This window comes from Dysidea avara, chromosome 7 (genome assembly GCF_963678975.1).
Source record: "Dysidea avara chromosome 7, odDysAvar1.4, whole genome shotgun sequence".
NCBI classification, from domain to species: domain Eukaryota; kingdom Metazoa; phylum Porifera; class Demospongiae; order Dictyoceratida; family Dysideidae; genus Dysidea; species Dysidea avara.
In genome coordinates this window covers 9441704-9453826 of record NC_089278.1, presented here as the reverse complement: position 1 = coordinate 9453826, position 12123 = coordinate 9441704, and the positions used below count along the sequence as shown (strand labels likewise).

The 12123-nt window shown below is 39.1% G+C and overlaps 2 protein-coding genes across 4 annotated transcripts in view; one reads left to right on the top strand and one right to left on the bottom strand.

The window, feature by feature from the left end:
* The window catches only part of LOC136259939 (cAMP-dependent protein kinase type II regulatory subunit-like), a 24197-nt gene extending 18756 nt beyond the window's left edge, over window positions 1-5441 (bottom strand). Inside the window, exon 1 of the mRNA XM_066053515.1 lies at window positions 5160-5441. Coding sequence (XP_065909587.1) covers window positions 5160-5394 — 235 coding nt within the window. The 5' untranslated portion in view covers window positions 5395-5441. The remainder of the gene's footprint in view (window positions 1-5159) is intronic.
* Window positions 5433-12123, top strand: LOC136259905 (uncharacterized). Of its 3 annotated transcripts, XM_066053466.1 has the most exons (8): window positions 5433-5571; window positions 5631-7695; window positions 7783-8082; window positions 8722-8953; window positions 9211-9299; window positions 9351-9535; window positions 9941-10116; window positions 11950-12123. In XM_066053466.1, the coding sequence occupies exons 2-8, from the start codon at window positions 5695-5697 to the stop codon at window positions 12051-12053; spliced, it is 3087 nt and encodes a 1028-aa protein (XP_065909538.1). In that variant the 5' UTR covers window positions 5433-5571; window positions 5631-5694; the 3' UTR covers window positions 12054-12123. The 3 variants fall into 3 exon arrangements, with proteins under 3 accessions (XP_065909538.1, XP_065909539.1, XP_065909537.1); XM_066053467.1 differs by having other exon boundaries at window positions 5433-7695; window positions 9944-10116; XM_066053465.1 differs by having other exon boundaries at window positions 5433-7695.

The following is a 12123-nucleotide window of genomic DNA, read 5'->3' as shown; positions in this document are numbered from 1 at the left end:
CGTATCCAGTCGATGAGACCTTTCTGGGTGATCATCATTTGTAGAATGATGGACTCCAAGCAACTTGCTCAAAGGAACTAGTCACTAATGCCAGTAAAGATCTATATTCTGGCTTTGGCACAGGCGTATCCAGTCGATGAGACCTTTCTGGTTGATCATCATTTGTAGAATGATGGACTCCAAGCAACTTGCTCAAAGGAACTAGTCACTAATGCCAGTAAAGATCTATATTCTTGCTTTGGCACAGGCGTATCCAGTCGATGAGACCTTTCTGGGTGGTCATCATTTGTAGAATGTCTTGATAGACTCCCCGTAACTTGTTCAAAGGAACTAGCTATTTTGTACTGTTCATTCTCATCTATTCTGGAGTGACGATAAACTGAGAGCTAAGGTTTAAAGTGATTGTAGTGTTTCCTGCATACTATTGTACTGTCTATCTCTGTTTTGTCAAAGAATAAGTGTCTTGTTATCCGTCTTCTTTTAAAATGTGCATTCGCAAAGTTTCAAGTCTTGTAAGGAGAGGTCAACATCCTCAAATGAAACATCACAAAGAGTATGTCTTACCTTTCTATCACAATAGTCAGTTTAAAAAGTAGCTAACACATGTACAGGTAATAACAAAAAAAAATGTCCTTCCTGGAAATGTTCCAGTAAATTTGCTCAAGTGGACATTTAAATGCAATTTAAATATTCAACGCTCAAGAATTGAAATATGGGAAATGCAACTACAAAATACTTATTCAGTATTTGCCAGTGATCAGGTACTAGCTTCCTTGCAACAATACTAAAAATCAAACGAGACATACATCGTGTCTCTACAAGTTAATTGCATTCTTTCTCTTTGAATGGATTGATGTAAACTGCAAGTCATGGCACAGTCTACTAGTCCCACTTGCAGTGGCAACTAGCAAGGAACCTGTCTTATGTCCTCCAATGAATTTGACACTTTAAAAAGTGTACATTCTACATGTGTTAGGAAGATGAACATTCTACACGTGTTAGGAAGATGAAGGTGTACATGTGAAGAGAGCAACAGATCAATCATGTCTACTTAAGATCAGATCTTAAACTTGCTATTCACTCGTGTAATGGTTGGTTTCAGATGTCCAGCATTGTGCTGGGGGTGGTGGCAAGGGGCTTTACTTTTCAGCCTCGGGAACAAACCAACCAAATTCAAACTCTTGAGACAAGCCATCCTGCTGGCTATCTATTTCTTGTCTAAAAATACTACTCAATACTTTCTATCATTATGCAAAGAAATCACCAACATATGTATAGGATCAGTTCCTAGCCATCAACTATGTACAAAATAATCCATGTTAGGGCAGACAATCAATGTATCAGAAATTTGATCTCATTATATTAGGGTAACGATACCAAGAGGAAACACTATAAATTCCAAAGTTCTTGAAGTGTAACTACTTGCAGTACACTGCTACAACAACCAATGGAATGTTAGTTAGTGGAACAGAGCAATTCACAACTGAAGATGTGACTGTTTGCACTCCACTGTTACCCTCAAGTGTGCTCACATTGAGAGCACGGGTAATGTAACGTCTCTACATAATCATAACAAAGAGTTCATTATGAACTCTTGCTAGCATCATATACATGTGTCTAGTTACGGAGGACATTACAGCTAAAAAGCATGCACAGTAGAGCAGTTCACTAGAATGAAATTCATATAACTGTCATGTTACATGCAAACTATTCAGAATTCTTTACTGTTGCTCTTTCACAGGATATAAATTTCAAGACAGCTACTCTTCATTAGAAGACGGACCAATTGCTTGACTGAATCAGAGTGCCAAAAGATACTTTTAGAGAACAGACAGTCAGAAGTAATTACAAAAAGATCAATTATATTTGTACATCAATATATAAAGGATATGACTTCTGTGTATGCTGTCATCAAGTACAGACTCACACAATACACTAATAATGTAGTACCTAGAAAATGTCTATAAAGCCCAGCATACAAAAAGAAACATGCCAGCATTAGTTATTTTGCACACTGATATTCATAGAGGAAATTAGAACCCCAACCATGACGTCACAAGAACAGGGAAGGAATCGGTGTCCAAATATTTAATTAAAACATCATTCATCCTCTGTAGGTAAATAGTCAACTAATTGCAGGTAATAGGAAGAAAGGAAATGCCATTTATTGTTTGTATATCAGATACGGAAGCCTGTAATGGATGATATGATGTTTTCTGACATCATAAAACAATGACCGAGCTAATGTGGGGAGCTAATGTGGGGACGTTATTGGGCAAGATTGTGCTTCCCTATATAGTGTTTATAAATTTGGAAAAGGCAAATGCCTATAGTAATACAAATAAGCCTATTAGTGCTTGAATTTTAAAATTTTTGGTCTACTTGTTGGAGTGTATTTAACATTGTCATGGTATGTGTACTACTTGTTATCTCCTGGTTCCATGTGTAAAAAAAAACTACAGGCAACATTCATTTTGAAATTATGAAATCAAATTTTGTGATTGTGGCTATTGTCTATAATGATCATTGCCGTAGGCCTGTTTCTAGTTGATAACTTCCATCATAGATACTAGAATACATAATGGATTGGAAATACTAGAATACATAATGGCTTGGAAACACAATACATTTCACGGTTACGGGCTCAATACGGTCACGTGATTTATGGCAACGTTACCAAATTACAGTTGTTCTATTATTACAGGTTTTATCAAGTGTTAAATTATTGCTAAAGGATATAGTTATTTATTGGTTTGTGACTGAAGGTTAGTGTTTAAAAACCAGTGTGGGGGTTTTAGTATATATGACGTATCACATACGAAGTTCTAGAAGCGCTGAACAATTTCGCCACATTGTAATAAGTGCATGTAATTATTTCTAGTTCGGTGCAGCAGTTACTATCTGTAAACGAAGCAAACGAATGGCTACATGACAGTAATTTTTGTGGGATTTACAACCCACAAAAAGTAAGGTTTCTACGAGTCTAGTATTACAATGCTACAATAACGAAAAACTCATACCTTCGAGAGTACAAATGAAATATCAATGAAGTGAACAGGACATCTTGTTGTTGAGAAAACTCTGGGCGAACTCAACAAAAATGTATTGTACCTATTGAAAATGCTGCTTTGTCCTGTAAATGTCATCACGTGACTGTATCGAACCCATAACCGTAAAATGTATTGTGTTTCCAATCCATTATGCATTCTAGTATCTATACTTCCATGTAAAAATTTATCAAAAAAAGGGTGTAAATATTTAGCTTAACCCTTAAACCCAAGAGAACTTTTGGGGAATGCATGTTTGCACGATATGGGCACGCATGGTAACACTAGGTGGGGTAACTTGATTCTTACAGCCTACAAATGTACATCGATTAAAAGTCTGTTCACTGGGCTACTTGGAGAAGGTTAAATGTACACTGTAACTACAGTGGCTTACTGGTTATGAAGCGATGAGTCGCGTCTCCGTGTTTCAAAATTCTTGCAAGATGTTTAATTTTGATTATGGGTTTATTCACGTGGCCTGATAGAAAATTTAATAGCAAATCGAACAGAAGTTGTTGCAAGGTGATAGGAGCAACCACCATCGAGTTATAGACCATTTTATAAAGGTATGTAAATGGTTTGCGTGTTTCCTTACCGAAAAGTAATTTCACAGATAGTTTTGGCCTCACCATCTAGTGTTAGGGTTTTGCCCTAGGTATCATTTTAATCCTTGTTACATCACAAGTAGAATGACGTAAATTGTGTAGCCATAGGATGGACACTTCAAAAGTTACAGCGCTTTGTGCAAGGCATGTGTATTTATTAAGTTAAAATTTCTGGGTTTAAATTAGCATGCATAATTTTGAGCCTATGGTACAATTTTTATATAAAGAATTGAAGCCTCTTGCTCATTCCTCAAGTTAGTAACAGCAAAACCTTTAAATAACATTATTTGCCTCATGCCTCAGCAAAATTTTACATCACATTATTGGCACCCGATTTGCAGCCGAAATGCCAACCTGTGTACACCCTAGCTTTCTAATAAAACAGTCGTAGTATTGGGGGCAGTTTCTTTATAAATTGCATTGGCATAGTGAATTGCATATACAATGAGACTCAATAGTAACTCTATGGCAAGATTCTATGTAGATTCACACAGTGACTACAACTAACTATGCGAAGGATGAGAACTTGTTGATAGGATTGCAACCAGTACGTCAACTTTAATGAGGACACTTCAATAATGACTGGATTTGTAGATGAAGGGTGAGAGAAACTTTAAGGATTTGACAACCTCATTATCTAAACATTTGAAGCCTATAAATCTGTCACATATATTCTTTCAACAAGCTGTGAGTTTAACCATTGTTAGAAATCGGGCAGCTTGACAAGAAACACTTTATTTCTCAACCCAAAACAACACCAGAAACTTAAAGAACATAACATGTAAAATAAACTCCAATTAAACACCACTTCAACTAGTTGCTGTTGCTAAGCAATAGTTCATAGGTAATACCTTTTAAAATGCCATTAAAACATTTGTGGATAGGTCCTTGAAATACCACCACTAAGAACTACAACAATCACCAATAATTATGTCAAGCGGTGGTATTTCACATTATTTCAGGTCATTATTCAATGTTTATAAATCCTAAACGTTGCATCATTTACAAAACTACAGATGCTCATTACAACCTATTGCTATATGTTAACATACACCTACTATAATTTATTATTTAACACAAATGAGTTTGTGAATTCCTCTGATTAGAGCCTTTGAGTGTCAGAGGTTCGATGACTTTAATATGCTTCTAATCAAAATAATAAAGGGGCACTACCAGAATTCAAAGGAGATTTCACTTGGATGCTATAAGTATCAAGATTAACTAACACACACTTGCTGTTGAGTGCAAGTGTGTGTATAGATTTAATAGCTTTGAAAAGCATATCAGACTAACTGTTAAAAACAATACAATTCCTTGGTTACATGCAACTAATGTAGCACATAATGCTGTAACTATTATATGGAAGACATTTACTGAAGCATTTTAGAACTAATTGGAACCCTACAAGTACGAATGTCCCCCGGGTGGTGGGTGTCATGCAGACCCCAGATAAATGTGTGCTGTAAAGGATTTTTAAAAATTTCACAAAGTTACAGGCGAGAAATACCTTCATCGTCCATATCTCCGCTTTCTTCTGTAATAACCACTTTCAAATTCTCGGGTGACAGCTGCTTTTCGGTGTCTTCCCTCTGCGCCTCAGGTTTTCCACCCTGGGCTCTTTCGTGCAACTCCGTGAAATACTTGGCGGCAAATTCAATCAGGTCTCTCGGTTTCTCCCTCAAGACTACAATAGCAAAGTCTTGAAGGAGGTCAGATAAGCCCTCGGGAACAGTGATGCTCATGGTTATTCGAAGATCACGTTCTCAGTCCTAAATGCGTAACAGAGTATAGCGGTAGTATACGTAAATGGTACGGTGTCTTGTTAGTTAATTACCCCGGTTTGCAAGTTTAGTAGAATGAGCGGTTGTACAATATACCTTTGATGTGCTTCAGTTTAATTTACAATTTACACATAGAAGGTTAACAAAAAAAAATATAGGTGGTGTGTATTATATAGAAGTTGATGTGCTTTATTTAGAAAGGCTGTTTTTAGTACACTTCGGATATATTTAAGCTACTATTTATACTGGCTGCGTGTAGCTATGAAGAGGAATTTTGTTTACACGACCACCACCACCACGCCTGCGGTTAATGCGAGACAGCAGACATCTTCATCCAGCCAGCCACCATTGAAAAAGCACAAGCCATTCGAAGAAACTGATGATTTACTAGACGACGATGAGCTATTGGATGCAATAGGCACTCAGGCACTGGAGCAGTTTGAGAACAACAATGACTGTAGACAGTCGAGCAATGCTACAGCTTCTTCACCCAAATTTCCATTGCCTACTTCATCAAACATGCCCGTCAATTCTGCACATTGTAGCTCGTTTAGTCAGGCAACTCACACAGGACTCAGCCACCAAACTAGCAATGTGACTGCAGTCGATGCACAACTGGAAACAGCTGTGAAACAGAACAGACTCCTCGAACAGAAGGTTAAACTACTTCAGGAAGAACAGTACTCACAAGTAGGCGAGGTCAAGATTTTACGAGAGAAACTTAATCAAGCTGAAGTTCAGTTTCATGCCAAAGAGACATCAATTCAGCAAATGCGTAATCAAATGCAGTCAAAGTGGGAGGAGAAAGAAAAAGAATTACAAGAAAAAATAACGTCACTTACTTCAATGTTAGAGTTTAAGGAACAGGAAACACTAGATGCTCATGAGAAATGTAAATATCTAGAGCAACAGCAAAAGGTAGCATCAAAGAATGAAACTTCTCCCCTAGTGGAAGAAGTGAGAGTGCAATCGGATATTAAGATGACACCTGTTTCAGCGCGCTGCAAGGAAGCCAAGCAGGCCCAAAAGAATCTTAAAAACTTTGGTACTGAGTTTCCAGTTTCTGATCCCCTAAATGGTTTTTCAATGGACAGCGGTAGCTGCAGCAAATCAAAGTCCAAACCCAGAGTGACTCAACTGAAGTACAGCAAAGCGGTAAACACCAGTACACCTATAACAGCACATCCTAACACCAGTACACCCATAACAGCACATCCTACCACAGTTGCATTGTGCAACCAAGAGACCCAGACTCCGGTTGGCGTGCTACAGTACAGGAATCAGAATGATATAATGTCTGTGGAACTTGACGTTCCTCTGTTGGACACTACAGGCCACCAGCTTTTCAATCATCTCATGGGTATCTACCCCAAGATAGAGAAACGTACCACTGTTGTACATGCAGGGTGTGTTTTCAACAATGAATCAACTGAAACTGGAAATACTAAAACTGCAGATACTGGCAAGTCACCTGCAAGTGTTTTGTCTTTAATTTGTCCTGTTACATGTGTTAGCAACTCTGCTTGGTTGGAGCAAAATTTTAGCAGCGAGATGATTCCCAAGGCACCATCGATTTGCACATCATTACCTCACAAAACTGTTTCAATGGATGAACAGGAAGACAAGAGTACCTACCTCTTATCTCGGGAGCTACCAGCTAGTGGCACTTCAACGCCATTTCTTAGGGACCCTGTGGTACAGTGTGATATACAGCAGAGTCTTGCAAGTCTACTGGGATCAGCACATTTACCTGACATTCCTGTTACCCAAAAATGGATTTCTGATTTGAACAGTTTCAGTATAACAAATGGTGACTCAGGAATTAAACTTTTACTTGTATTGGAGAAGCTGGTAGAAAGGTATTATACAGAGAGGACTCAAGAAGGTAGCCATTGCAAATCTGTGGAGTCTTGGGTCAGTGGTAGTTTGGAGGGGTTACTACCATCATTTACTTCATCAGACGAGGACAGGATAGGCCAGAGGTTTAAAGATCCCATGAGGATGGATAATGCACAGGCAATCATTCATATAATGGATATTATGTTGGAGCTAGTACGACGCAGTAAGACTGTGAGGTGCCACATTCTTGATCACTTCTTATCCTGTCCGGAGTTCCCTTCCAAACCACCACTGTTGTTAGATGGCAGTAAACTCTCCAACAAAGATGATAAGTGGCCTATGGCAATGGAGGTCAACAGTGGACCATATAGCATGGAGCAGATGGAGAATGGACCGATGGATTGTGATCAAGGATCAAAACTGGTAGGTCAGTTAAAATTGGTAGGTCAACTGACTGTTGTATTACAGTACTTAAGATCATGATGGTAATTGTTGCTTTTTTTATCACAGGAATCTTCAGCAAATTCTGTTTCTTCCATTTTGGACCTTGTGCCTTTGGGTGACAAACTGGGACCACACCGACAGAATACTTGGCTGGTGACTGAGGGAGCTGCCTCACTAAGTAAAGCTGTTCTGGTCTCAGCCAATAGAGATACCAGTACTTTATCATCTGTGGTTGGCAGCTATGGTGATCATACGTTTTCCTCTGGAGCAAACTATTTTCCACAGAATACAGCCCCTGGTGGTGACTCCTGTGTACAACCCAACAACCTGTTTACCACATTGTTACGCCTGATGGAACCATTGCATGTAAGATGGTACACAATCTGTTTATGTATATATGTGTATGTAGTGTGTGCAGCTTCTGCTGAATTGCCAAGCCTGTTCCGTGACTTTTGCTACTAAAATTTTGAGCTTTTATCTTAATACCTTTTTACTGAAATTGTTGTCCTTTTTAAGGAGGGGAACCCCCCCGCCTATGTGCGCTTGTTAAATAAAAAGACTGGGTAGTTATGACTTTGCACTAACCTTTGCTTGTGCATATGTATCCTGGGTAAGCAGTTCAGCTGGCAAAATTAATGGAGACCTAGTGGTAACGGGATAATTGAATAACCAACTAGCATCATCTTACATGCATAGTAGGTTTGGTCTAGTGGGACTTAGGGTACTTGACTTTCATCTGGTACAGTCTCCTGCAAGTTACTAGTAGTACTACCCAAAGAACTTGCACTAGACTACCTGAACCACAGAGTATCCCAGAAGTTTATGGTTGGTGATATTAGTTAACACAACTGCTGAGGCTTTACAACTGTTTTACTCTGACCATGTGCTTCGACAGTACACTACAGTGTAGGAAGGGTTTGTATCACTACGATATGATTTGAGTATGCATGGTGATTAATATTATATTTTGTTATTATTCTTTGACATGATGAACTTCTGATATAGCAACCATTTGAAGAGGAGGCAGTAGTGACATCTAATGCGCTGGAGATACTGGTGGTCCTTGCTCAGGATTGTAGTGAGCATCAGTTGGAGTGTTACCAGGAATCTTCCCTGTCTCCTATACTCAGACCCATACTGAGGAGGGGATGTACAAGGATGCGCCTGTTAGTTGTCAACTTGCTATACCAACTTGCATCAAGCCCGGCGGTTATCAACAGTATCTGCACCAATGGTGGTATGTGTGACAGACATGTTCATTACACACACGTACACCACACACACACACATGCACCTACACACACGTACAATACACAAATGCACGCACACAGCCACACACACACACACACACACACACACACACACACACACACACACACACACACACACACACACACACACGCACACACACACACACACACACACACACACACACACACACTAATGACACTACACGCAGACAAGCTATTGATTTATGTGTTTATAAATATGTAGACCACTGTCCTCTACTATATGCTTACGAACTACTAAGTAATTGCTCTTCAAAGTGTCTCAGTGATTCTGATCTTGAGTATGGCTTAAAGGTGAGTAATTGTAATGTGGTATGTGTGTGATATTTGACACCAATCATGTAGATCTTACAGATGGTTGCTAGGGCCATGTCTACTGGACATGAGGAAGGTGGAAAGCCAATGTACATATTTGATTTTGACTGCTGTTGCAGTGGTGAACTGATTACTGGTCTGTTGGCATTTACCAAGAGGATGGTCAAGGCATGCACAGCAGATAGTGAGAAACTTATGGATGATGGCAACAGCATGTGCGTGCTTAAAACATTCAAGTTTATACCAAATGTGTTGATGTGGTGGCATGCACACACAGTGTGCTGATTTTGAACAGCTTTTCTTTAGTCCATCCATTGTAGATTCATTGCTTTAAAAGTGGATACTTGCAAAAGAGACTAACCAGGTTTTTCTGAAGCTCTCTCAAAAGTAGTACCTTCACACACTAGCTTCCAGGAGACTATATTGTTCCAAGAGTACATAATTTGTACTCTTGATTGTACACAAAGCCTTTTTATTGAGTCATAACTTGGCATGTAATTTTTATAAGCCTATGTGTGTATTTCATACATTTGGAGTATAATGAAAATGTGTATGTTGTATTAGGTATATTCCTTAATCACCAGTGTAATGTGTAACAAGTATACATACTTTTGTTGCAGCAGATATGAGATAATCAGTCAGGTGATTCTGGTATTGCTACCGGTGATATTAAACCCAGAAATCGGTGATGACATCACACACAGAGATGATTATAAGCACAACTACACTGAGGTAGTGAAGGGACTCAGTATGGTGTTGTTACAGTGTGCTCCCAGCAGTAAATGGGAACAAGCAGGTGTGTGCGTGTGTGCATGCATGCGTGTGTAAATGGTTGGAACTTAACCAGGTTTGATGCTCACTGATGTTTGTAGCTGTATAATAACAACCTGTGCCAATTGGGGAAATGTACACCCAAATTGGGGTCATGATTCCACAATGTCTATTTATAACATGATATAGACCTCACTGTAGGTTACTAGTCCTGCCCCAGAAGAATTTAGCTACCACCAGCGGTGCACATTCGCTACAGTGCTGGTTTACTGGACAGCAATAGTAGTGCTGCATGCATCTACTGGAATCTTTGCATGTGTAGTTATACCAAGTGTTGAGTGTGTGTGTCTGTGTGCAGTGTATGCGTGTGTCAACTGGAGAAACAGCCCACCCAGCATCAATGGGTACCTACAGGGAAAATGTCCACGTCTCTAACAGCAGGTGGTGGGACTTATATGCCCACACCTTCATCTGTGAGACATAGTACAACCCCTGGGAGGATTTGCTAAGGTATCATGAGGAAATAGACAATTTCTTACACATTGCTCTGATAGAATTGCTGAGCCATATAACCTTTAAAAAACAACTTACATATGTTTGTGATTCATAACCTAATTAATATGATATAGGTCAGTTGCTAGAAACTGATTACTGAGACATCAGTTGGGACATTGTAGTTTACCAGACCTGCTATATGGCTTCCATTACATTGTAGTATATGTCACCTTTCCTCATGCAACATGCCATGTCTGTCAACAATGAGTCATGTTGTCTTGGTCACTTTTGATGTTAACCATGTAGTTTTTCACATACTTTTAAATGGCATTTGTTTGTGTCAGTGGGCACTAGTATTTCAACATCCATTTGTACTGGTCCCATGACATGACCCTAGGATGTATTGTGTGGTACCCAGTGTTGACAATAATAGTTCACAAACAAGGTAGTATAAACTTCTGGTGAGAAGTATGGGTCTTGCTTCTTAGTCAGGTATTGTGCTGTAGGCTTGAATATTTTGATCTATATATGTTTGATGATGCATTACTAACTTCAAGCTTACAGCTGAGATTTCCTCAAGTGAATAGTTGATTCTAAAATTTCAAGTACCTATCTATATAACAACATATGTGACTGGATTTTGGAAAAACGATCCAAATCGCACATTAGAAGTTTCGAGATAAACGATTTTAAAGAATTCAAGTCTGCCAAAGATAGCAAGCACGTGTATGAAATTCACAAAAAAGGTGCATTAATATATTACCTTTTAGAGCTCTTCCAGTACTTGTAGCTGCTTGTAGAGTTTCCCGCCAAATAAGAGAAAATCTGAGCAGTTGGACGAGCGAAGTAGTATCACGAGTGCTCACAAAGGGGTGGGAGGTGGTGGGGAGAGCAAGAGATAGACCTCAAAATGGAGGTAGACCACAATTGGAGTCCAGACACGAGATTACAGGATTGTGCTGGCTCTTTAGTAGCTGATATGTAGCAAAATCAACAGAGAAAACGTCTGGCCAATGTTATAAGGCTGTCCACCAGTAAACCACTGATTCTTGCCAAGCCAGGTCCTTCACAAGGCCTGAAACGGTCATTTGAGCACTCCACACCACCCAGAAAAGACGTCTGTTAAAACCAGCCTCAAGTAGTTTGAGAGTACTGAGGGTCAAAACTAGTAGTACGATAGTGTAGCTATCCACTGGTGGTGTTAGTTTGATTTTTCCTGATGTGCTATTTGGATCGGTTTTGTAAAATCTAGTTTTTCTCCATACTGGGTAATATTATCAATGCACCCTGTTGTACTTGTGTATAGACAGGTGCAATGATTGCGTTTTAGTACATTGTTGACTAGTGTACTTCACTCCTTTAGTATCAACACTGAAGGAGCTACTTGACTATGACGACCTTCAGGAATGTCTTAATGCCACATCAAACTCATCTACTGCCAAAACCTCATTATTACATGACTTGTGAACCACAATCTTCACTGTTGTAGTATTGTATTGTATATCTAAACTGATCATAGTATTTTTATCACTTTCAA

Coding starts and splice junctions, on each gene's coding strand:
- LOC136259905 (XM_066053466.1), top strand. CDS start 5,695: ATGAAGAGGAATTTTGTTTACACGACCACCACCACCACGCCTGCGGTT. Junction 9,300..9,350: donor ATCTTGAGTATGGCTTAAAG/GTGAGTAATTGT, acceptor CCAATCATGTAG/ATCTTACAGATGGTTGCTAG. Junction 10,117..11,949: donor CAGTAAATGGGAACAAGCAG/GTGTGTGCGTGT, acceptor TCACTCCTTTAG/TATCAACACTGAAGGAGCTA.